Source organism: Podarcis melisellensis, assembly GCF_964234715.1.
Source record: "Podarcis melisellensis genome assembly, chromosome: 9".
NCBI classification, from domain to species: domain Eukaryota; kingdom Metazoa; phylum Chordata; class Lepidosauria; order Squamata; family Lacertidae; genus Podarcis; species Podarcis melisellensis.
The window spans coordinates 74,350,572-74,377,420 of record NC_138541.1 but is presented as its reverse complement, the minus strand read 5'-3'; the positions used below and the strand labels follow the sequence as shown (position 1 = coordinate 74,377,420).

Here is a 26,849-nt window from a genome sequence, read left to right as displayed (position 1 = left end):
TTTGTTTTCCAACTTACTGTGGAGGCAAAGGATTCTCTTGTTTAGAAACAGGCACACGTGGTTTCTCACAAGGCACTTGAGGCTTAGCTGGTACTTTTGGTGTCAAAAGTCCAGGTTTCCTTGGTGCCTGGGTATTTACCGGTGTAGTCACAAGATACTGTGGTAATTTGGGCTTGGTGCTTGGCAATGAAGGAGGCACTTGCGCAGGAAGTTTTTTCTCTTTAAACCTCTGACTCTCTTCAGCAGTACGTAAAGTGCAGGTCAGTGGCAGACGTATACCTGAGGAAGAGCAACTCTCTGTGAGGTAGGTGGGCTTTTTGGCCAGAGGAATAGGAGGCACTGGTGGACCCTGGTTAGTGATTTGATGACGTGCTGGGTGGGGTCTCACATCATGCTCTGCTTGGCACTGAAAAGGGAATTCTCCTCTCCTGCTTAAGAGGACTTCAGGCCTCACATCCGTTAAGCTTTTCTTCAGGGAGGGCGCTGGAAGCACCGGCACACCACACCTGCCGGAGAACGAGTGTGCTTTTGTCTCTGGAAAGAAAGCTTTTCCCGGCGATGGAACCGGAGGAGGCGGGTACACTGGTGGAGATACCACATGATCTGTGTAAAAAAGAAGCAGAACAAGCCCGTCATTTAAATGGAAGTGTCTTCTACTCAGAGGAGAATCTGACAAATTTATTTAAAGGTCATTTAAATTGTAGATGGGAGAGAGGGGGAAATGCCACGAGGCAAGAATAGAGGACAGAGATGCAGAAATTAGAGCAAGTGACAACAACCACTTTAAAAACTGTATTCAAGACGTTAGTGGCATTACAGTCCGTTTAGTATGTAATCTAGAGTAAGTCACAGACCCTGGGAGTGACAGAGAAGGAAGGGGCATGGTCCAGATCTGGCCATCACTCAGCAGGCCACATCTCTAGTCCAAGTGCTCAATTTGAGTCTCATCAGTTACCAAACCATTATCTGGTATGCAAGGAAAGACACTTCAGGATGTATCCCAAAGTTATATTTTGTGGGAAGAATGAGTGACAGAGGTACAATTTGAGATTTTAGTGATCAAGACTTCAACACAGATGTTGCAAGTCACATTTGAGGAGACTTGGAAAGTTATTTGTTCTTTTAAAAGGGTTGTGCGATTGACTAATTGGGAAACCTAGTTTAATTCAGAAGCAGGATCTAGCTTATCTCAATATATTACTTACAATAGAAGGCAGCATGCCTAGAGAGTGGCAGGTGTAGCTGGGAACTGACATTGCTTATACAGTGGTACCTCGATTTTTGAATGTCTCTGTTGACAAACATTTCAGTTTTTGAATGCCATAAACCCAGAAGTAAATGCTTCGGCTTTTGAACGTGCCTCAGAAGTCGAACATGCCACGCGGCTTCTGCTGAGTGCAAGATCCTGAGGCCTAGCTGTCAACTACTGAGTTTTCAGTTTTCAAAAGTTTCAGAACTCAGTCTTCTGGAACGGATTATGTTCGAAAACCAAGGTACCACTGTGTAAGTATACATTATATGCTTAATGTAAGTTGCAGCTGCATTGTTCGTGTTGTTAATCATTTCTTTTCCTTGTTTATATTTGGATTATTATTATTTTTTAAAGTAATGTATTTCTTCAGCACAGAGGTGAGCACCCTTTTTGACCCTGAGGGCCACCTGCAGCGGTGATCACTTACAAACTGCATGCACATACTCATCCTTTGAGATCGCCCTTTAAAGTATAGCATTGCTGGAATGGAGAAGGGTAGACTCCTCTCCTCACCAGAAGGGAGACATAGCACTTCTCTTAGCTCACCTCAGTTTGGCAGGCTGAGTGCAGCATGATTTACACAAAGAGCAAGGTGCATGAGGTGACTCTTCCTGTGTCCCTTCCTCCCAACTGGAATCAACATTTCTCTGGCATGCTAACCTGATTTTTATCAGTGGCAGCAAAAAGCAAAAGTTTAGAGTAGACAATGCTAAGATAGGTAGAGAGTTTGAAATCTGTCTACCCAACCCAGTGTCCTGATAGGTATGGGAATTGGCCCATTTGATAGGCAGGGAGGCGGTGATATACTGAGAATGAGGAGCTATGTGTTCATGCAAGTGCGCACATGTGAAAGTCTAGGGTAGTCACACCCGCTTTCCACACACACTCATTGCTGGGCTGTGGGTGCCAAATGGTTTACCAATGGTGGATGTAACTTTAGCCATTCCTGCTATAGATATTATTTTCATTAAACCCCCACGGTTTTTCTCCTGTTGCCAAGTACCAATAAATCTCTTCATTTATTTCAAGCTTTGCACCAACAAATTGCACTAATTAGTTACAGGCCAGATTTCTGAAAATCATCAATCTGGTTTCTGTGGAGATGTAACTTCCTAGTTCCACATACCTTCACACTTTATACCATCCGAGTTATCTGGCTGTAAATATTCATCATCTTCATCCTGGTCATAATCTGAAAATCAAGGTAATGCATTAAATAGCACAGCAAAGTTACTTGTAAGTACGTCAGGGGCTCTGCAGCAGCTTGCCCAGCCAGAGGAAAACATGATTGGGCTGGAAATGACACAATGCCTGCTCACATCTTTATACATGGCCTCTCAAAACTTGCTTTGGGGATGGTAAAACTGCAGTGCCCCTTTAAAAGGCAAGCAACCAACATAAAGACAGAAGAGAAGCCCTGCTGGATCAAGACAAAGGCCCATCTAGTCCAGATTCTTATTCTCACAGTGGGCAACTGGAATTCCACAAGGGGCCAATTACAACAGTGCTCTCCTGACTTGTGGTGGCCAGCAACATGCATCCTCCGCCAGTGGAAGTGCAGCATAGCCTTATCCTTCAGGAATTTGCCTAGCCGTCTTTTGAAGCCATTCACATTGGTGACCACCATTACCGCTTCTGAATCTGTCCTGAATCTTCCAACATTCTTCATTGGATGACCCCAGGTTCTAGTGTTATGAGAGATGGAGAAAAGCTTCTCTCTCCTCACTTTCTCCACAACAGTCATAATCTTGAACGCCCCTCTCATGTACCCCCCATTGCCTTTTTCTAAACTAAAAAGCACCAGATTTTGCAACCTTTCCTCATAGGAGCTCTAGTTACTTGATTGTTTTGGCTGTCATTTCTTGAACCTTTTCCAGCTCTATAGTACCTGTTTTCCAGGTGAGCTGGCACAGTATTCCAAGTGTGGTCTCACTTGTGGTCTCACTATTTCATTTTCAACTTGTTTCTTCATGATCCATAACATGAAGTTCACCATGTTAGGGACAGCCATGATACATTCATGTTGAGCTTTGCTACTAATTAGGGACTCTGTCTGTTCTCTTTCCCTCCATGTACCTTTAAGAGTTCAAGCCTTGGCAGTGGTACAAGTTCTCTGGGGTGAGCCAAAGGGCAAGAGCTCTAGGGCTCTTCTTTGCCTGGGGTTTGTGCACCTGGGAGGAGAGAAGGAAGCCAGTCCAAAGGGACTGTGGGAAGGATGCTCCTGAGCTTCTCGCATGGAGAAAAGATATAGACAATCTGGATCTTCTTTGGAACCTGTTGCCCCACCCTTCCAAAAAACAACATCGTTTCTTTATTTGAGGGTGAAACAGAAGCGGAGACTAAAACCTAAGAAAAACTTTGCTGCCTGGAAAAGTGAATTCTCCCTTCCCAGAGAGAATATATCAACTGCCCCAGAGCTGGTGCCATTTCTGATATTTTTTTGAATCACTACGAGTTCATATTAAAGTGCATTAACAGTTTGTTTTTATGGTTTGTTTTCTGCCTTATTTATATGCTATCATGTTTTTGATATGGTTATAGTGATTGTAACAGTTGCTAATTTAAAACGTTATCGCTATTACTGTGAGCAGCTTTGAGCTCAACATTGTTGTTGGAAAGGTGGAATACAACTGTTAAGTCAAACCTGATTTGGACAGGGTTGCCTTCCCACAAAGGGCATCATCCACTTCGGAGGTTTTCCTGCACTCATTGCTGTCTGTGGAAGTACAGGTGGCAGCTGTGCCTAAGGAGTGTGGCTGCCAACAAATGATCAGGAGGCTTAACGTGTGCTCCTGTTTGTTCCTTGGCAGGAGAGGCTTGCTGCCACAGTCAATCAGCTGATCGCCAGTGAAAGAAGCCTGTGGGGATTGGCTGTGTTAGAGAGTTCCATGTTGAGAACTCCATAATGCAGAGCTTGAAGTCATCACCTGTCAACTGACCAGCAGTGACTGCAAGCAGCATTTGAGTCCTAGCTATGCTGCAGAGGAAGATCCAAGGTGAAGTCAGGTGATTGATGGTGGGTAGGCCCACCCACCTGTCAAAGTAGCCCTGTTGGAGAACCTAGGATCTGGTCCAGCCACTGGAAAGGTTCTTCCCTCTGCCTCACTCCACAGGAAAAATGTCAACCAGCTGCATCACCTTTATGAAAAGGGAACTTCTAAATTATCTTCTTACCTGAATTTTCCACTGAATGTTGAGAGTAGTGTATATTAATGGGTCGTTCTACTGAGCCATAGAAACTGTCAACATCTGAACCAGAATCACTAGAGAGAGAGAGAGAGAGAGAGAGAGAGAGAGAGAGAGAGAGAGAGATGTTTTAGAGATGGCACTTGTACATTGGACTTATGGGAAGAGAAAAACTAGAGCACATTGATTGTGGAAATACAAAGTAACTGGAAAACTATTTATATCTTATGTTACTGACAAAATGATATTGTATTAACAGGCAACATTCTTATTTTAGACTTTATAGCAGCCTTCTTCAACCCTGTGGAACGCCCTCCCACCAGATGTCAAGGAGATGAGTAATTATATAACCTTTAGAAGACATCTGAAGGCAGCCCTGTATAGGGAAGCTTTTTAATGTGTGATGTTTTATTATGTTTTTCTATATGTTGGAAGCCGCCCAGTGTGGCTGGGGCAACCCTGTCAGATGGGCAGGGTACCAATAATAAAAGAATGTATGTATGTATGTATGTATGTACAGTGGTGCCCCGCAAGACGAATGCCTCGCAAGACGGAAAACCCGCTAGACGAAAGGGTTTTGCGTTTCGAGGTGCTTCGCAAAACGAATTTCCTATGGGCTTGCTTCGCAAGACGAAAATGTCTTGTGAGTTCCTGCAGGAGTTTTTTCCTCCCCCCCCCTTTTTCCCAAGCCGCTAAGCCGCTTATCAGCTGATCCGCTAAGCCGCTTAACAGCTGAGACGCTAAGACGCTAAGCCACTTAACAGCTGATCCGCTAAGCCGCTTATCAGCTGATCCACTAAGCCCACTAAGCCGCTAATAGGGCTAATCCGCTAAGCCACTAATGGGCTTGCTTCGCAAGACGAAAAAACCGCAAGATGAAGAGACTCGCGGAACGGATTCTTTTCGTCTTGCGAGGCACCACTGTATGTATGTACCGTATTTTTCGCACCATAGGACGCACCGGACAATAGGACGCACCTTGTTTTAGAGGGGGGAGAACAAGGGAAAAAAATTCTTCTGCTCTCTGCCCAGCGCCCCTTCAGCGAAGCGGCAGGAGGCTCTGCGCAGAGAGTGGGAGAATTTTCCCCCTTTTGTTTTCCCGTTCTAAAACAATGTGCCGTTTAAGGTGCGTTCAGGCGGCTACCTTGGAAGCCTGGAGAGCGAGAGGGGTCGGTGCGCACCGACCCCTCTCGCTCTCCAGGCTTCAGGTTCCTTTCGACCTGCTCTTTGGGGCTGGCGGGGGAAGCCCACCACCAGCCCCAAAGAGCAGGTCAGGGAGCAGCGGCCATAGGCGCGCGTCACCTCTCCAGCCGGGAGAGGGTCGCGGGGGGCTGCTTTAGCCCCGTGCGTGCTCTCCCGGCTGGAGAGGTGACGCGCGCCTATGGAGGCTCCTGCCATAGGCGCGCGTCACTTCTCCAGCTGGGAGAGGGTCGCGGGGGGCTGCTTTAGCCCCGTGCGTGCTCTCCCGGCTGGAGAGGTGACGAGCGCCTATGGAGGCTCCTGCCATAGGCGCGCGTCACCTCTCAGGCCAGGAGAGGGTCGCGGGGGGCTGCTTTAGCCCCGTGCGTGCTCCCCTGGCTGGAGAGGTGACGCGCGCCTATGGAGGCTCCTGCCATAGGCGCGGATCACTTCTCCAGCTGGGAGAGGGTCGCGGGGGGCTGCTTTAGCCCCGTGCGTGCTCTCCCGGCTGGAGAGGTGACGCGCGCCTATGGAGGCTCCTGCCATAGGCGTGCGTCACCTCTCCAGCCAGGAGAGGGTCGCGGGGGGCTGCTTTAGCCCCGTGCGTGCTCTCCCGGCTGGAGAGGTGACGCGCGCCTATGGAGGCTCCTGCCATAGGCGTGCGTCACCTCTCCAGCCAGGAGAGGGTCGCGGGGGGCTGCTTTAGCCCCGTGCGTGCTCTCCCGGCTGGAGAGGTGACGCGCGCCTATGGCAGGAGCCTCCATAGCCGAGCGTCACCTCTCCAGCCGGGAGAGCACGCGCGGGGCTAAAGCAGCCCCCCGCAACCGTCTCCCGGCTGGAGACGCGGGGCTGGGGCGGGGGAAGCCCGAGCTTCCCCCTCCCCCAGAACGGGACCCAGAGCCATGCCGAAGCTGCGCGCAGCTTTGGCATCGCTCTGGGAGCTTTCGGGGCTGGGGGAGGAGGAAGCCCTCCGCCAGCCTCCAAACCAGGTCGGGAGACAGCGGGAGGGCGCGCTGCGCCTCTCCCGCTGTCTCCCGAGTTTGCGGGGCTGGCGACGGGGAGAAGCGCTCTTCTCCCCGTCGCCCGCCTGCAGATCAGGTCCGGGGACAGAGGGAGGACGCGCTGCGCCTCCCAGCTGTCCCCGGAGCTTGCGGGGCAGGCGGCGGGGAGAAGCGCTCTTCTCCCCGTCGCCCGCCTGCAGATCAGGTCCGGGGACAGAGGGAGGACGCACTGCGCCTCCCAGCTGTCCCCGGAGCTTGCGGGGCAGGCAGCGGGGAGAAGCGCTCTTCTCCTCGTCGCCCGCCTGCAGATCAGGTCCGGGGACAGAGGGAGGACGCGCTGCGCCTCCCAGCTGTCCCCGGAGCTTGCGGGGCAGGCAGCGGGGAGAAGCGCTCTTCTCCCCGTCGCCCGCCTGCAGATCAGGTCCGGGGACAGAGGGAGGACGCGCTGCGCCTCCCAGCTGTCCCCGGAGCTTGCGGGGCAGGCGGCGGGGAGAAGCGCTCTTCTCCCCGTCGCCCGCCTGCAGATCAGGTCCGGGGACAGAGGGAGGACGCGCTGCGCCTCCCAGCTGTCCCCGGAGCTTGCGGGGCAGGCGGCGGGGAGAAGCGCTCTTCTCCCCGCGGCCCGCCTGCAGATCAGGTCCGGGGACAGAGGGAGGACGCGCTGCGCCTCCCAGCTGTCCCCGGAGCTTGCGGGGCAGGCAGCGGGGAGAAGAGCTCTTCTCCTCGTCGCCCGCCTGCAGATCAGGTCCGGGGACAGAGGGAGGACGCGCTGCGCCTCCCAGCTGTCCCCGGAGCTTGCGGGGCAGGCAGCGGGGAGAAGCGCTCTTCTCCCCGTCGCCCGCCTGCAGATCAGGTCCGGGGACAGAGGGAGGACGCGCTGCGCCTCCCAGCTGTCCCCGGAGCTTGCGGGGCAGGCGGCGGGGAGAAGCGCTCTTCTCCCCGTCGCCCGCCTGCAGATCAGGTCCGGGGACAGAGGGAGGACGCGCTGCGCCTCCCAGCTGTCCCCGGAGCTTGCGGGGCAGGCGGCGGGGAGAAGCGCTCTTCTCCCCGTCGCCCGCCTGCAGATCAGGTCCGGGGACAGAGGGAGGACGCGCTGCGCCTCCCAGCTGTCCCCGGAGCTTGCGGGGCTGGCGGCCGGGAGAAGCACGCGTCTCCCCGCCGTCAGCCTCCAAACCACATCGGAAGGCAGCGGGATGGTGGTGTTCCGCCTCCCCGCTGTCCCCCGACCTTGTGGGACTGGCGCTGCGGCTCTCCTGAAGCCTGGAGAGTGAGAGTGGTCCGTGCGCACCGACCCCTCTCGCTCTCCAGCTTCAGCGAAAGCCTGTATTCGCACCATAGGACGCACACACATTTCCCCTTCATTTTTGGAGGGGAAAAAGTGCGTCCTATGGTGCGAAAAATACGGTATGTATTATTCTCCCTACTTTAGGGGTAGTCTGTGTGGCACCCTTCAGATATTTTGGAACTCAGATCAGCCCCAGCTAGCATGGCCAATGGTCTGAGAAAAAAGGAGTTGGCCCAAAGCTTCTGAAAGCACCAGACTGAGGAAGGCGGCTTAAGGCAAGTTCCTTGTCACTCTTCTGCCATGATGCCTGTGCCAGCATGTGCTGACCTTAAGTCAGTAATAGTTTCCTTCTTCTCATGGTAGTGATCTATTTCTCTTCTAAGTGAGGCCATCCAGTCCTGAAAGACAAATGATGCATTATTTGGTAGGATTTGTAAGCAACAAGCATTTTGAAACAGGTATGTTTCCAAGATATAACTGCACGAACAGCTATGAAGCATGTAACATTCTATTAACTAATTTGTATTTTCAAAGCAACTATTATACAAGATTTATACAGGGGAGTAATCTCACAGGGGCCAAGCTCACCCCATGGCCAGATTTTTAATAGTACGAATGATACAACTGAACTATGGCCCATGCCTGCAATGCAGTACAGACCCTAAGCATTCATTTTTTAAAAAGGAAGTAGTAAACTTCTCACCCTACTAGAAGGAAAGTGATGAAGAAAAATATGCAGGCACCCTTCTAAGCAATTTCTGTGGCATATGCCAGCCTGGCTGCTCCCATCTTTCAGTGTTTTTAGCCAATGAGTGAAGTTAGAACTGGGAATGATAAGTGAGTCATTTGGACACCCTACTGGGATCCTAAAGAGCTACTGCTTTCCCCTCCGCTCTAGTGGACTTTCCCTTCCTGCTTCTGTTTCATTTTCTAGTCTTTCGAATCTCAGTAGTTCTAAAAACCAACTTTTGCCCTTCTCTCAATCACCTCAGGTGGTTTTGTTTGAGATAAGGTAATCTCTAAAAGTATTTTTTGCAAATGCTGCTACATAATAGGTAGCTGAAGTCCAGGCAGCCTCTAAGAGTTCACCATATAGTTAACATGCAATACAGTGGTCTATATGACTACTCAGAATTAAGTCTCTTTGAATTTACTGCTGGCCACATGACCCGGAAGCTGTACGCCGGCTCCCTTGGCCAATAAAGCGAGATGAGCGCCGCAACCCCAGAGTCAGTCACGACTGGACCTAATGGTCAGGGGTCCCTTTACCTTTACCTTTAAGTGGGAATAGGATTGCAGGCCTTTGCTTGCTTGTGAGGAAGGAGCATAGGGTGAGGGGGGGGTCAGTATCAATACAAAACAAACAGATCTTGCATAAAGGCATTTATTTTAAAAATTATGAAAGAGGAGTATAAAATTAACAATAATTTTGGCACAATTAAATTATTAATAATAAAAAACAATTATTCTATACATTTAAAAATCATGTTATTTATCCCAGTGGGTCTGCTGTTGGAGTAGAATATTGAAATGTAGGGCTTTTTGGTTTTTTTACTGGGCCATTAGGAAAAATACTATCCTTACTATTTTACCTATAAATAATTAAAATGTTAAAAAGGGGGGGGGAATAAAAGTATATCACTCTGCTTTTCACAATTATTAGTATATAATTATGGCTGTGAGGGGGCATAACTGTGACTATCATGAAGGGACCCTAAACTTCTGAATTTGCCACTACAGTACTGGTAGACATGGCTAGGAACGTAGCATTGATTGCCTTTCAAATATTTTATTTAGATAATAAATTTTATTTCACCTTTCTTTCATCTTCAGAGGCGGCAGAAAAAAACCAGGTCCTATGCTTTTTGCTAATGTGAACCAACTTGAAAGGAAATACATTGTTTGATGTTGTTTCTTCTGCTGCCCGCATAACCCTGTGTAACAATGAAATTATTTTTAAGCTAAAATCATGTTTATAAAGATAGCAAAATTGACATACCACAATTGCATATAGACTTTTCTGTCCCAAAGACCAACCAAAGCAATCCACAGCACAACATCTGTACTGCTTTGTCTAAAAGTGCCATAAAAAGGTAATCCTACTAAACTACAGGTGGAAACAACCTCTGCAAAATAGGAGGATCACATGAAATAGTTTCCAAAGGGGTAGCCATGTTAATTGTTGCAGCCAAGAGCCTTGCAACCCCCTTAAAATACATTTATTAAGGCATGCTTCTTTGTGGACTACAGCCGACTTCATCAGCAGCATGAAGCATTCTCCTAAATAGGCAAGTACTACGCAAGCGTAAAACAAAATGCAAATGCAAAACAGGCCACACTGTGGGAACTATATTCAGGCTTAAATGTATGTAAATAATTACAACAACAATTCATAAATCCATGCTGGTGAGAACACAAATAACCTTGTATTGCTAAGCTAATTCATGCATTATTAATTGAATTTATTATATAGCTACTCCATACCATAAGCTCTCTAGGCAGCTCCCAAAGCAAGTTCAACAATTAAAATGCATTGATAGACAGACGCTCCATGAATATGACTAATGCTCTTTTAAAGTCATCCATGCTGATGGCCGTCACTGCATCTTATGGGAGCAAATTCCATGATTTAGCTATTGGCTACGTGAAAAAGTAGTTTGACTCTCCTGAATCTTCCAACGTTCACTGGATGGCCCCAAGAGTTCTAGTATCATAAGGTAGGGAGAAAAACTTTCTATCATGATGAAATACTGCAATAGGATAAACTATATTTCCACTTACCTATTATAGCCCTTCAGTGAGAAGGCACCCTGAGGAGCTGCCGAAGTGCTACTCTTAAAGTAGTAAATACACCCCTTATGGATAATCACAAACCTCAGTGGCCCTGGACCAATATTAAGGACATGGAAAGAAGAGGGGGGAAAGGGACTTCATGTATTATTAGATTACAAAAAAAAAATGTACTTGCTTATATCAACATTGATGGACTTCGGATCTATAGCATTTCCAGATGCCTATCACAATGCGGGGGGATGCCAGCGGTCTTCCCCCTTCCCATCCTAAATACTCCCTACGTGGGGCAAAGTAGTATTTTATAAAAGTCAGCGAAAACACAATCCTGGCTCCTTGTGAATGGTTTTGCAAGTCAGATACCTGCCCCTGGAACACATGCTCCCTCCCTCCTTTCCACCCTGGAAACTGCTTAAACAGGAATCTGGTAAGTATCAGAAGTAGTCATAAGGCCAACTAGGGAAAGGAAGGGGACATTTGTGCCTGAAAAGGGACATGCTACTAACACATGTACCTGGTTTGCAAACCCTATTTTGCAGGGAGCTAGTGATACATCTGGGACACAGGTGGCGCTGTGGGTTAAAGCCTCAGCCCCTAGGACTTGCTGATCGAAAGGTCGGCGGTTCGAATCCCTGCTGCGGGGTGCGCTCCCGCTGCTCGGTCCCAGCGCCTGCCAACCTAGCAGTTCGAAAGCACCTCCGGGTGCAAGTAGATAAATAGGGACCGCTTACCAGCGGGAAGGTAAACGGCGTTTCCGTGTGCGGCTCTGGCTCGCCAGAGCAGCGATGTCACGCTGGCCACGTGACCCGGAAGTGTCTCCGGACAGCGCTGGCCCCTGGCCTCTTAAGTGAGATGGGCGCACAACCCCAGAGTCTGTCAAGACTGGCCCGTACGGGCAGGGGTGCCTTTACCTTTACCTTTAGTGATACATCTGCACCAGACTTCATTGGCTGACGACTCAACCACATTCTACACAGCTGCAACAAAAGCTCAGCAATAGGATGTGGGGATGAGTGTACATTTACTGCACTAAAAACAGATAGTGAAATAAGGCATGCCAGTAAAATTAAGTCTAGTCCACTTTGACCTAGTGCAGATATAGCCTCCGTACAAATATAAGCACATACTTTATCACAGTTTGAGGTTGGCACATCCTTGTTTTCCAACTTACATTTTAAGAGCTGGAACTGAGTTCCTCCTTTTTTGTGCAGGTATCCTGACTTGGTAACACCTCCAGGCATTGTCAGTAGGTTCTGTGCTCCAATAGCTTTCATTGGGACAGGCCACAATGTCTCTTCTGAAGTCATTGTTCTGAAATTTACAAAATGAGCACATTAGAGATATCATTTCATTAACATACACCAACACCAATTTACATGTAATGCATTATCTAATTTGATACAGCCTACAAACACTGATCTATTTTCTGGAAACAGAGAAACTAGTCTAGCTTAGACTGCTGCAGTGTGTTGTAAAACTGTGTTAGCTCCATACAAAGACAGCACACTAGTAACTGGAATTGAGTACTGAGAACTATTTTGCCAGTACAGTGGTACCTCGGGTTAAGAACTTAATTCGTTCCAGAGGTCCGTTCTTAACCTGAAACTGTTCTTAACCTGAAGCACCACTTTAGCTAATGGGACCTCCCGCTGCCGCCGCGCAATTTCTGTTCTCATCCTGAAGCAAAGTCCTTAACCCGAGGTGCTATTTTTGGGTTAGCGGAGTCTGTAACCTAAGGCGTCTGTAACCCAATGTACCACTGTACTGTACTTAAAAGCTCCACTGAATTCTGGTTTCTTTCCAAGCATAGTTCAGAGTGCTGGCGCTTACAAAATGCCACAGAATACTGTTAACAAAGGGCCTAATAAACTTCCCACCCTAGTGATAAAGAGTACCCCCTGCCCCATCCCAACTGCAACTGTAGACATTACCAAAGAACAAGCCTCCCTGAATGAAGTGCTTACTTCTGAGTAAACAAGCATAGGATTTAGCAGCAAAAGGAAAGTTTCAAGAACAGTGATGGGGTGGAGGGGGGGAAGCAAAGATGGCAAACAAAAAGCAAGGGAGGGAAGTCTTTCCTGCGGACCCGGCACCAAAAGCCAGCATTCAAGCAGTGGGGGCAGGGATTGCCTAAAACAAACCATAATCTCCTTCACTCACCCTCCTCATACTGCACAGTCAGTACACACCCTGCTCCATTTTTGTTTTGGTTTCTGGTATACTTTCAGTCAAAGGGGTAGCCCACTAGTCCTAGCTTGCAGCAAAAACCAACAAGAGTCCAGTAGCACTTTAAAGGCTAGAAAATGTATTACTGCATAAGCTTTTATGGATTACCAAGAATGGTGCATCTGAGGAAAGTGACTGTAACCCAAGGTACCTTAGCCATCATAAATCTGTTTCCCATAAGGGGAAGTTTATGGGGAGGCCCTGTAAAGAAGTCCTGAGTTAAGGCTAACCAATTCAGGCTACGAGGCTGTGCATAGTTATCATGGAGCAATTCCCATGGAATTCAGTGTGGTCTGCTTCTGAGTAATGTACAGTTACTGTATAGTAGAATCTCACACCCTCCAGCATTTCAATGAAAATAAGAGGCATCCAATCCGTGGCAGATTCGACCTCTTCTGAACCAAAGCAGGACACTTTTCAGTTAACTTAGGTGTAAAACTGCAATGCTGAACGTTCCACAATATCTTTGCAAGAGAGGAGAGGGGGGAGAAAACCAGAATGACTTCACCGCACTCCTATGACCTCCATCAGACCCAGCTACCTGGGAGTAAGGTAAAGGGACCCCTGACCATTAGGTCCAGTCGTGTCTGACTCTGGGGATGCAGCGCTCATCTCGCTTTATTGGCCGAGGGAGCCGACGTACAGCTTCCAGATCATGTGGCCAGCATGACTAAGCCACTTCTGGCGAACCAGAGCAGTGCACGGAAATACCGTTTACCTTCCCGCCGGAATGGTACCTATTTATCTACTTGCACTGGCATGCTTTCGAACTGCCAGGTTGGCAGGAGCTGGGACCGAACAACAGGAGCTCACTCTGTCACAGGGATTTGAACCGCCAACCTTCCGATCCGCAAGCCTTAAGCTCTATGGTTAAACCCACAACGCCACCCAAGTAAGCCCCACTTAATTCAATAAGGGTTACTTCTGGGTAGACAATGTTTAAGTGACACAAGATCTACCCACCGTGGAAGAATGGCAGATGAAGGTGATGGACTATATGGCTTTGGCGGAGATGACAAGCAGAATCCGAGACCAGGGAAGAGAAACGGCGGAAGAGGATTGGAAAAAATTTAAAGACTATCTAAAGAAATATTCAAAAATTAGTGAATGTTAGATTGATGCTGGATGAGAAAATTTGGGGTTAAATAGCAATAATGGTTATGATAAAAGAAAATGAGGGTTAACAAAATTAAGTTGAAAGTAAGGGAAGGATTTGCTGATCAATTAATTAGACATGAGAATACAGAAAGGGGAGGCATGAGGAAGTCGGGAAAGTAAGTTATAAGAAATTAAGATCTGAAACTATACGTGTTGTATGTTTTCTATGTTTTTTGTTTTGTTTACTATCTTTAAAAATTGTGAAAATCTTAATAAAAATTTATTTAAAAAAAAGACAATGTTTAAGTGTGTGCCACATATCGAAAACCATGACAACATGGCACTCATCTTGAAATTTTTATTTTTATTTTTGCTTTCAGTGAGTTTATTGTTCCAGTTGCAGATGTGTGCTTTCAGCAGCTGAGTGGCATACAAATTCTTCTGCTGGTAGCAGAGAACATGCTTGGTGTCAAAACGAGTCAGAAATTCCAGGAAGTTTGCAGTCTATTTAAAAAAAACGACAAAGCAGAAAGTCCCAGTTTATTTATGTACTTCGGAAAACAGACAACTGACCAAAGCTGAAAAAAGGAACTTGAAATGCACACAGCATTTCCAAATGCAGTCTTCATTGCTCCTCTGCCCTCGCGTGACTCTGTATGATCTCTTTTAACAAGACACAATTATGATCTAATCAGTCTTCTCTGCAATAGTTCCATCTATTGCCATCTTAAGACTGAAAGCTAGCTGCATACAAGGGTTTAATGCAGGGGTAGGCAACCTAAGGCCCGGGGGCCGGGGCCGGCCCAATTGCCTTCTAAATCCGGCCCGCGGACGGTCCGGGAATCAGCGTGTTTTTACATGAGCAGAATGTGTGCTTTTATTTAAAATGCATCTCTGGGTTATTTGTGGGGCACAGGAATTCGTTCATTTCTTTTCATTCAAAATATAGTCCGGCCCACCAGATGGTATGAGGGATGAGGGACTAGCCCACGGCTGAAAAAGGTTGCTGACCCCTGGTCTAATGCATGGGTGTAGCCAAGGCGGGGTGTAGCCCAGATCAAGTAAAAGAATAGAAATACTTAACCAACTGACCAATCACATCAGTTCTGTCCGCTCTAACAAAAGTCCTGCCCTCCCCCAACAGAAATCCTGGTGATGCCTATACCCTGTTAGAAATATTCTTTCCCCTATTTCTTTTATCATCCTGCTTGAGAAAAAAACCCTGCAACTCAGAAGCTCAGTATTATTGAACACTGATTGCTCTTCAGCATCATATATACCGGGGTGTGTGTGTGTGTGTGTGTGTGTGTGTGTGTGTGTATATATATATATATATATATATATATATATATGAATGAATTATTAGGTATCCAATAATAAGTAAATACAGAAGCTGAGTTAAGGACGCTAATGCAATTTCATTACACTGTTATACTTCCCCCACTGAATAAACAAACAAAGCATGACTGCAACTTTCCCGGGGTTTATGTTCTGGGGATCATGCCTAAAGCCAAAATCGTGTACAGTCAAAACACATTGGGTTTATTGGCGGGTGGGATTGCCAAAGTCATTTTTCCTGAGTGCCCACCCCCTTTTTATTTATTAATTTTCCCAAGCATGTAAAGCTGAATGCACACAAGTAAATTGTGTTTAAGTTGTGGACTTACTGTGCATGGAACCACTGTAAAAAATAAAGTAACTTAATTGAAACTAAATTCCCCCTCTCTCACCAACAGACCCTTGGGTTCCAACTCTACAATTCCATGATTCTAAGTGTCACAAAAATGTCCTCAACATATCAGTGCAGCAAAGAAATAACAATTTACATGCAAATAATAACATAGCAAAATATAATTAATCTACCAAAAGAGCAGTTTACTTCACTATGCCCAAACAGCAACTCTTCATAAATTCTACAGTGGTACCTCGGGTTAAGAACTTAATTTGTTCTGGAGGTCTGTTCTTAACCTGAAACTGTTCTTAACCTGAAGCACCACTTTAGCTAATGGAACCTTCCGCTGCTGCCGCACCGCCGGAGCACAATTTCTGTTCTCATCCTGAAGCAAAGTTCTTAACCCGAGATACTACCGGTATTTCTGGGTTAGCGGAGTCTGTAACCTTAAGCGTATGTAACCTGAGGTACCACTGTACTTATTAACAAGTTTCACAGCATAAAAAACAACCAGCACTGGTGCGGGATTTGAAGATTAGATACATAGATAAGGTCTAAGGTTAAATCACATCAAAACAGATTTTCAAGTATAGTGACAGCAAAAGTACCGATATAAAACAGAACCCCTCCAGAATAATCACTGAAGAACTAAATAAAAAAATTCCTTCCAGTAGCACCTTAGAGACCAACTAAGTTTGTTATTGGTATGAGCTTTCGTGTGCATGCACACTTCTTCAGATACCTTGCATGCACACAAAAGCTCATACCAATAACTAACTTAGCTGGTCTCTAAGGTGCTACTGGAAGGATATTTTTTATTTTGTTTCGACTTACAGCAGACCAATACGGCTACCCACCTGTAACTGCAGAACTAGTAGTTGAAAAGCCCCTCCCTATGAGTTAAAGTAAGTAAGAAAAGGGAACCACACATCCATAAAATTGTATCCCCCACCAGCTAATCTACACTGAGAGTTAATTTCTCTTCTAGAGCTAACAGCCACTCTACAATATGAATACTCAATCAAGATTTTCTCTAATACTGTACACTACTCTTTTCAATTATTTATTTAAGGCATTTATATACCTATTAATCATTAGCATTTCCCACGATGCACAATTTCCATACTCACTGCCATCAATAACTTAATGATCTCTATGAAGCACTTGCTTGTTACTGACTCTGAAAATACTGAGAAGTGCTAAAACTGGATCTTAAAACCTTTATGTGGACAAAACATTTTCTCTACAAGAAAGAGCAAAGAGACTTGATTTGCAGAAAATCAGTGCAGGTTATTATAAAGAAAATATCCCTCATTCCCTAGCTGAAGATGAGCCTAAACAACTCTCACCATACCTGGCCAATTGGCTGTGTTGACTGGGGGCTAACGGGAGCTGATATTTAAAACATCTCTGCTGGGCACCAGGTTGAGGGAAGCTATTCTAGGCTATAGAATCACAAGGCTGGAAGGGGCTTCAAGGCCAATCTAGCCTGAATCCCAGCCAGTGCAAGTAATTTTCTGGTACTGCATCCACCTCAAAGGTTTTTAACTACAGGCTGCATAACCACCTAACAAACAAAAAGTTCACAACTTTCCAGGGCACTCTGTCTCACTGTCAAACTGCTCATACACACATGAAGATTTTTCTAATATTTAGTCAAAATTTGTTCTCCTGACATTTGAACCAGTTCCTCTGAAATGAGGCACAGAGGAGACTGTGGTGCCTTTATGATATATGGTTTATTTACACATATACAACCTGAGGGGCTCGCAGCATTAACTCCTATTGCCACAGCCTTGGATTCAAACAGACATCAAACGCTGCTCTCTGACTCTCTCTTCTGCTTGCTGCTTTATTTCTAAGTTCACATCACAGAGCCGAAGCTCCATGTCAAATTCAGCATTGTCTGTTGTGGGAGGGCCCCCCCCCACCTATTTGCTGTCTCACACAGAGCCCCTTAATCGTTTGCTCCCTTAATGGCCAGGAGATCATTTGCCAGGAAGCAAGCTTGGCTTGAACAGATTTTAACATTTCTGGATCCAGGGATTAGAGGGGGCTGGCACCCAGTTTAATACATTGACACACACACATCTAAACTCATAATACCTTCAAATGTTGAAAGATAGCTATCAAATTGCCTCTTCGTTTCTTTTTTAGGCCAAATGTATACAACTCCTTTAATCTTTCCAGGGCCTTCAGCAACCTTGTCACACTCCTCCAGACACTTTCCAGTGCCCCCGCACTGGTGTCCGTCTTAAACTATGGTACCCAGTTTGGGCACAGAATTCTAGGTGAGATCTGACCAAAGCAGAATAAACGGGTGCCATTACTTCTAAAGATCTGATGGCTATAATTCTGTTGATGAAGCATAGAGTTACATTAACTTTCTTAGCTATCATATTGCCCTGGTGACTCACATTTAACTTGTGGTCTACTAAAACCTCTTCCCACATGCACTGTTGTAAATAAAGCTCAGTATATTCCACTCAACATTTGTCCACCTGATTCTGCCTAAACCACCTGAATTACATCTAGCCTATCTACTCCAGGACATTGACTCTTATAGAACATTACAGGTTGCCAGATTCCTGATTTCAGTTATTTCATATAAAAGACTTCATGGAATGCTGCATGACTATTAAAAATCTAGTAAACTCTATGCACCATCTTTATCTTCAAGGCCACAATACGGTACATCTAGAGATTGTATGTAATGTGAAGGAGATTATGCGTTGAAATTTTTTAGTTGATATTTTAGAATGTAAAATGCTATTTTATTTATTGATTGGTTTTACCTTGTGGGCTTATAGCCAAATAAAGTATTATCTATCATCTATCTATCTATCTATCTATCTATCATCTATCTATCTATCATCTTCCACTCAACATTTGTCCACCTGATTCTGCCTAACCAAATGCAGAACTTTATATAATCTGTTAGACCAATCTTTACTTTTGGCACAGTTCTCCATCCCATCATGATAATTCTGAAATTTTGTTTCTGTCTTTAAGGTTGTTAGGTACCTCTACCAGTTTGATGTCACTTGCAAATTTGATAAGGATCCCCTCTACTCCTTCATCCATGTCATTTATTAACTATGTTGAAAGCCACTGAGCCCAAGACTATGGCACCCAACTTGTCAATTCTCACCACAGATGGGCACTCTTACCAAACAGCTTACCATAGCTTACCAAACAGCTGCAAATTTACTTAACAATAGCACAATCTTGCCCACATTTTGCCAGCTCATCAAGAATAGTATGGGTGGGGAAGAAGACTTTTCACAAGGTATACCATATCTACAGCATTCTCCTTAGCTACCCGGGCTAGTAACTATATTTAAAAAGAAGATACAGTTACTCGGGCATAAATTATTGTTGAGAAACGCTAGCCAGCTCTTTGTAATGCATGTAACTTTTCTGAGTCCAGCTTTCTTTCTTTTTTCAAAGTTTTTAAAACTTCATTTTATGATGTACATAAAACAGAGAAGAATTATAACAGCAGATTAAAATTAAAAGGTAAAAAACAAAACCATAAAATAAGCAATATAATGAGTACAGTTGCACAATGCCTTAAAATGACAAAGTCCAAGTAAAGACTACCAGGGTTATCAGATTAGCAAGAACATTTCCAACTATTGACATTATTGACATTATGCTATTGACACAGCAGTTGCCTGGGTCCTCTTTCCCTCTCTTTGTAGAGGGGGGGATTTGCTTGCCTCTACTTCTCTTGTTCTCTAACAATTCTGAAAACCTGAATGGACAGAGGCTCTGAGATTACAGCTTTAGTTCCTTGAGTAATTGTCAAGCCCTGGATTCATTTAGAGAGGCTGCTAGCTGCTCCCATACTGCTTTATTCCAACCTGGACTGCAGCACTCTCCCTTGTCAATTTGCTATATTTTTGCCAGGTTGCTCATGGGAGAAAACTGAGGCAAAGTAGAAGTTATTACTCCTTAGTTTATTCATTACATTTCTACCCCACCCTTCCTCCCAAAGGAGCCCAGGGTGGAAAACGCACCTTGTATCACATTTCTCCAGCAAAGCTACTATTTCCTTGTTCTTTCTCTTGCTTTGAACACAGTAAAAAATCAGTCTTCTTATGAGCATCTCTCACACACCAAGCCTCATTCTATGCTTTAGCCCTCCTGACACTCTACCTACAAGCTTTGCTCACTTGTTTGTTTGTCTGTATATTATATTTAACATGGTGTCCTATGAAAAAGATGTTTTTCATTGATGTCTACTACTCAGTGAAAGTATATAATAATTTCTTGGCGCTGTTCTACATGAGCCATCCCCTCCCCACCCAGTTCTTCTTGCTCTTTCAACATCTGCCACAGTCAGAATACATCCACAATTTAATCTGCAAGCTCTAGCTTTCTCGTAATGATCTAACAAAGGGACTATTCGCCCAACAACTAGCAATTACAGCCCTCAAGTAAAACCTCCATGAATAGAGCAGAAACCCTTATCAAAAGGCTGTATTATCTCCAGGAACATTTCTGCCAAAAAGTTGGCCCAGTGTTGCTCAGTATTTGAAATTAAAAAACTATTTAAAAAATCAATTCATATGTAATGTCTCATGTATTATATATTATAGTCTCAAGGATCCGTACCATATAAAGATTCACTAGTTTACCCCACTTGTGGGCACAACAAACTCTTTCTCCACATCCACATGGAAAGTTTATACAGTGATAACGCTATGGCACTCCAGTTTATGACCAAAATGGTGGCTTAACAACAGACACCAAAACAGAGAAATAGAGTGTTCTTTTCATGCCACCCTTTGCCAAACTTTATGGATATCACCTATCCATCTAATAATCTGGGGCTGCATTTTGTAAAAGCTGGAACACTGATTCCAATCTACAGCGCTCATAGTTTAAGTATTAATGCAGTGGCAGCTGGTGCTTCCAAAATGTGGGGCTTCTCCAAGTCACACTTATCCTGCCAAGCTATTCAACCCCTCAGTCTCACCCACACCAAGTTCCTCTTAGGAGTCAGGAGACTGCAGTTGCTCTCATGCTCTGCTTGTAAGCTTCCTAGAGACATTTAACTGGCTGCTGCTAAAATGCTGGACTAAGATGGAGATGGGCAACTTGTCTAAGTTAGTATAAAGCAGAGCTAAGGCCTGGGCACCAAACACCTTTACCTTTTATTTGCTACACCACCGCAGTATGCTGTGCTCTGAATTTCTTCTCTTTCCTTCAGCACCCCCAACCCGGCTTTCCATGGTTCTGGAAGCAAGAGGAAGGGGAATGAATGTAACTTTATAAAACACTGCACATGTTATTTCTCCTCGCATCTTATAGAATGAATTCACAAGCTGTGGCAATGACCACTATATTAATGGCTTTAAAGAGGATCAAATTCATAGAGTATCAATGAACAGCTACTACCTATGTACACTAAATGAATCTACTGCTTTCAGAGGCATAATACCTATGAATACCAGAAACTAAGGACAAAAAGGGAAATATCGTCATTAGCTTCACATCCTCCTTGTGAGCTTGTAGAAACACCGGGCAAGATACAGCTGGAAAACGCTGCTTGATGAAGAGCGATGTATGAACATGCCTCAACCCTTCTGATTATCATTTACACTTTCATGTGGTATTTGAATTTCACTGCAATTGCTTTATTTTGTGCAAGTCTGTGTTCTGTTGTGTCATCCACTGATGCAAAAATATATGCAGTTTGAATTGCAGTATATGTGTTATATTTTACACATATGATTTTTTACATAGCACACAATAGACATGCATATCTCATATTAATTCAATATTTACAAATTAATTTGTTTCTCTGCATACTCCCTTCAAAGTTAAAGAATTTTCAGAAAGTATTCCTGTTACTCTTTTTCAGGAAAAACAGCAAAGAGCCTTCTGACACCTTAAAGACACAGTTAATGAAGTGGTTAATTGCTCACCACAAAGCCATTTATGACTGTAAAGCTAATCTACTCCCAGGTAAGTGGGGATATCTTGATTTCACAGTTCACTATAAATTTGTCATCCTAGCTCACTTCCCTCATTTGGGAATCAGGGTTGGTCAAGTTTAGTTATGTCAAGAAAACTGCAAGGAAGGGGGAGGAAATTTTAGATTTAATTATACTTTTTTAAAAAGTATACGGTGGTCAAATATGGGTAGTCAAATCAGGATGGTTCTTCCCATGCCGACAAAGAGGCTAGGACTTTAATGGAGGATCACAAATAAAATCCACAGATATTGAGAGATTATTCTTCTCCATGCAATAAGAAAAGCAAAGAGGCACCTGTATACATCATTGACTTTCTCACATTTTGGAAACCCTTCTCTCAACCAAAAACAAATACCTTGTGTTATTTACCTCCATGTGCATTCTATTTTAAAGTAAATGAAGCAGCTAATGTCCAGCCATATCCCCTCATGGTTCTAAACCTCTATTGTGCTTCATGATACAGTAATAGTGTTAGGAAACATCAAGTAAAGCAACAAGCCAAAAATTACAATATTAATTACATAAAATCTTCACTTAAAACAGTGTGGATGAATGTGGATTCCATTCACTTCAAGGAAGTACATTCCTGAGCATTGACCAAACATGCAAACAGGGAATTTCTGTATCTGCCTCTACTTAGAGCGGAATTCTCCAGCATCCGTATTGATGACTCAAATAAACTGATTCAGCAAAGATCTTATACATAAAAGCCCAATTACAATTTCCTGTAATAAAAAGATTTTCTTTTTACATATTCACCTTCCCCAGATTCCTTGAAAATTAATTTTCTGGCAGAATTCAGTTCTCACCAGATTCCTTCTTCTAAACTCTTACCTCCAAACCATTTCTGCCCAAATCACATTTTTCTTCACCTCTAGGAAAATACTGGTTTCCCCCCTCACCTCGCTCATGCCAGTTCCCACTTCAATGAAGGACAATCCTGTTATGCCTGTAGTCATACACACCTCATTTTTTTCAAAACAGATATGGCAACAGGCAACAGTTATCCATGCAGCAGCCTTCCATGAGAATGCTAGCTTATTCCCATTTCACACTATCCCACATCCATGTTTATAGACTGTGCAAGTACTAATACGCCATTCTGCTTTCAACCACAAAGACATGCTGGAAGCAAAACCTTTTGGAGTGATGGGTTGGAGACTTAAAGCTCCTCTGCATTTATTTATTCATTTGCTATTGTTGGAAAAGCAGTGCAAACACATTCACTCAGCAAGTATATCTTGTTCAGGATTGCCTCATGCTGATCTGTTAGTGGAAGAGACTGTCATAAGTAAGTTCATTATGCATCTCTCACTATTTAGATGTAGCATAATCTAATACTACTGAGTGGCTCTATAAATATATCAGGAAGCAGGGATGACAAAGGGCACACCGGCTTAGGACCCCAGGCTACTCAAGTCATCTTTTATCAAGTAATGAAGTCACAGGAAGTTTTTAATGTTTGAAATTTTATTTTATTTTTTATATTTTGCTGCAAGCCACCCAGAGTGGCTGGGGAAATCCAGCCAGATGGGTGGGGTATAAATAATAATACTAATACTAATATGGCTGTACTGGATGAGGGGTTGCATACCAGCAATGTCAGAGCCAAAACATACAGACTTCACACTACAAAAGGGACTTCCTTTCTTTGCTTCTTCACTGTGTGCTTGAGGAAAAGTCCCTTTCTCAGCACAACCAAAGGAAATGCAGCAAACTGGAGATGCAGGAAGAGGAGAGCACTATCACATTGCATTTACTCCCTGTTTCCAACCAAACTCTTGGCACTACACAGCTCCACTGGCCCCGCTTCTCAGAGGCCAAAAGCTCACCAGTCAAGAGAGTCAATGGAGGGGATGGAACAGAGGCCGGTGGCAAGTCAGTGAGCCAGAATGGGGTATGGCCTGCAGACAGGCTGGGAGACCTAATTTCTGCTTTTAAAAAGGTATCTAGGGATACGATTCTGACAGGGACTTCATAGACATTCTTTAGATATGCTATTCTATGTACAGAATTTGAGAGCTGTAAATAACAAATTCTTTTTCATATTTTAGGCTATATAGGTTGCAATAGTCAGATTGTAATGACTTGACAAATCCATGTTTGAGAATGGCAGCTTTATTCAAAACTATACTCTAAATTGCCTACCAGCTACCCTCACAAGCACCTTATGCCCAAATGGCAAATTTTAGACTAGCTAATATTTGCTCAAGTCATCTTGGTTTAATGCTCTTCTTCACCAAGAAGAGATTGAACAACAAAACAGCAGCCACATATCCAACGCTAAAAAACAGCATTGCTATCCTATTGACCAGGCTGGGCCGGCTTTCCAGATGCCACCAGCCAACAAGGGCCATACCTTAGAGGTCTCCAAGACCTTGCCTGCCTCTCCAGGCAAAACCAAGAGAAGCAACCACAACTATTAGAAGCCAATGCAGACTTTGCTTGGTTTTCAGGTTACTGGTGACAAGATCGCTAATTCTCAGCTTTCAAAGCAAGGCTGCTTACTAATGGAAATATTTCCTGTTCTTTGACTTGTAAGCCCAAGCAAGAGGAGGCTTCTCCTTGCTATCACCCAAGTCTCAGGAAAGGAAGAACCCAAGGCTCTAGAGCAAAGCCATAAGCAAGAGGACAGTTTTCTAAGCAGGTTTCTAGTCATGAGGAGGATACTGAAGTTGTCAGGAATCCAGTCCAGATGTTAAGGTCCTCCCTACTGGAGACCCATTTTCTTTTGTACCAGAGACAGCCTTCAAATACTGTCCCATGTCAAGAACACAGCAGTCGCTCAAATGTCAAGCATATGCACAGATGCCTAAAAAGATCAAACCACATTGCTCCAAACTGAAGCTGATGAATGCTTCTTCTGGACTATATATATATATTTAAAAGTCACAAAAGTTGAGCTATCAATCTAATTTATTTTTATTTATTTCATGAAATTTATCTACCGCACTTGCAGGGCGTTTGATTTTCGCCTTGATTTTCTTCTGTTTGAGAAGCTGCTGTTAGGGGTGTGCGCGGCGGGCACCCGCCCTAGTCCCGGGAGATCTCCCCGCCGCAGTCGGTCCCTCGGCCTTCTTTCTCGCCTTATCAGCTCGCACAAGCGGAAGAAACTTCCCCGAGCCAAGAGAGACCGAGGAGGAGCCCTTTCCCAAGTGTGAGGAGACGCCTTCAAGCGGCCACGGCGCGCAGCTCAAGGGCGCCGCGTCCACCAGGCCCGCCCGGCGCCCGTCCCGCGCCCGCTTCCACACGCCGCTTTCCGGGCTCGCACCTGGGAAACGCCGCCGAGGGAGAGGCGGCCTGAGCACCTGCTGCGGGCGCAGCCAACCCCCGTCGCCGCTGAGCAGCGCGGAAGCGGGCGGGCTGCGCTGGGCGCCGGTCCCCAGCCTCCGGGGGCGCCTCCGCTCTCCGGCGCGCAAAGGCCGCTGCCGCCTTCCTTACCTGCGCGCATAGCGCGAGTCCCGTCAGGGGCGCTTCTTCCCGCCGCGGCGCCGGGAGCCCCCCGGGGCCGCCATCCTCGCCGCCGCCTTCCCGCCCGGCTCCTCCTCGCGCCTCCCTCGCAGCGCCCGGCGGCCCCGGCTCCTCCTCCGCGCGGCTGAGGGAAGGCGGAGGCGGCGACGCGGGACACCTTCGCCAGAAGAAGCCTCGAGGTGCTCCGGGCGCCCGTCGCAATGGCGCCCCGCGGCTGCCGGCCTGGGAGTAAAGCTCACCCAAGGCGCGAGAGCCCTGAAGCGCCTCTTGCCTCAGCCCGAATTGTAAACGCCACTGTGAAACCTTCTTCTTTCTTTGCTGAATTGCACGTTCACGTCGTAAATCCATCTCCCTCCTCCGCATTGTTTCCCCCTTTTTTTTCTCTTGCGCTACCAGTGACATAAATACTGTAGATGGAGGTTCATATGCTGAAACCCCAAAACTTTCAAGAGGGTCCAAGTCTGGGGGGTTTAAAGAGCGCAGTCGTGGTGACTCTGAAGAAAGAACTCGCAGGAACCTGAACATGTGAAAGCTACCCTGGGGCGAAATGTAAATCGGTCCCTCGGTGCTGTCTCATTTGCAGTGACCCTGAAAATTCTGGATAGTGTAATGGAAAACTGCTTACCAGCACTGAATTAATAGGAAACCGGCAGCAGCTTCAGTCATCTACCACCTGTAGAAACACCTTCCAAGAGCTATGTTAAATATGATTCTCCCCCCCCCCACTTAAAAATAATCTCATACATTTTTATTAATCTTGACTGTTAAACACTTTTATGGATCTTTATTGTTCTGAACATTCTCTTTGATGGAAACATGGCAAAAGGAATTTAAGGTGTGCACTTATATAAGATTACAAGAAACCTGTAGAATGCATTGGTCAACATGATTATAGTGGGAGACGATGGTTTGCCTTAAGAACATGAGAAGAGCCTTCTGGAACAGGCCAGGAGCCCATCTAGTCCAGCATCCTGTTCTCACAGGGGCCAACCAGATCCGCCAGTGGGAAACCTGCAAACAGGACCTGAGCACAAATAGTGCTTTCCCCTCCTGTGGTTTCCAGCAACTTGTATGCAGAAGCATCGCTGCCTCCAGTTGTGGAGGGAGGGCAGAGCACAGCCAGCATAGTTAATAGCCATCAATAGCCCTCTCCTCCACCATGAATTTGTCCAATCCTCTTTTACAAGCCATCCATCACTGCCTTCTGTCGAAGCAAGTTCCATAGTTTACCGTAACTACGTGCTATGTGAAGAAGCAGGGCTTTTATTCCAGGGGAACTCACAGGAACTCAGTTCCGGCATCTCTCAGATGGGTGCCATTGCCATTGTAAGAGAACAAGGGAGGCATTTATGGTGAATTCGAGCACCTTGTTCCCTAGAAAAATAACACTGTGAATAAGTATTTTCTTTTATCTGTCCTGAATCTTCCAGCATTCAGCTTCACTGAATGTCCATGAGGTCTAGTGCCATGAGGGAGAAATATTTTTCTCTTTAAACTTTTTTCAAATCATGCATAATCTTATACATCTCTATCATGCCCTCCTCCTTTACTTACTTTTTTCTAAACTAAAAAAAATTCCCCTTTTCACCTTTCCTCATAAGGAAGTTCCTCTTCCCTGCACATTTTCAGCTCAATAATATTTTTATATAGGTTTAGTTACCAGAAGTTTACAGATTATTTAAAAATGTAGTCATACCACTGT

General features: G+C 45.3%; 1 protein-coding gene across 4 annotated transcripts in view; it reads right to left on the bottom strand.

Annotated features, from left to right (window-relative positions):
- Positions 1–25,245, bottom strand: part of SH3BP2 (SH3 domain binding protein 2) — a 31,111-nt gene extending 5,866 nt beyond the window's left edge. The window contains exons 1-9 of one of the 4 annotated variants that reach the window (XM_081925642.1): positions 24,185–24,298; positions 20,849–20,933; positions 11,865–12,004; positions 10,685–10,787; positions 9,720–9,837; positions 8,231–8,301; positions 4,427–4,515; positions 2,379–2,444; positions 18–603 (exon numbers count right to left, since the gene is read on the bottom strand). In XM_081925642.1, coding sequence (XP_081781768.1) covers positions 18–603; positions 2,379–2,444; positions 4,427–4,515; positions 8,231–8,301; positions 9,720–9,837; positions 10,685–10,787; positions 11,865–12,000 — 1,169 coding nt within the window. In that variant the 5' untranslated portion in view covers positions 12,001–12,004; positions 20,849–20,933; positions 24,185–24,298. Of the gene's footprint in view, positions 1–17; positions 604–2,378; positions 2,445–4,426; positions 4,516–8,230; positions 8,302–9,719; positions 9,838–10,684; positions 10,788–11,864; positions 12,005–17,795; positions 17,988–20,848; positions 20,934–24,184; positions 24,319–25,117 lie in introns of those variants that run through there. The other 3 variants (XM_081925645.1, XM_081925644.1, XM_081925643.1) reach the window with 3 other exon arrangements.
- Between the last annotated feature and the right edge of the window lie 1,604 nt (positions 25,246–26,849).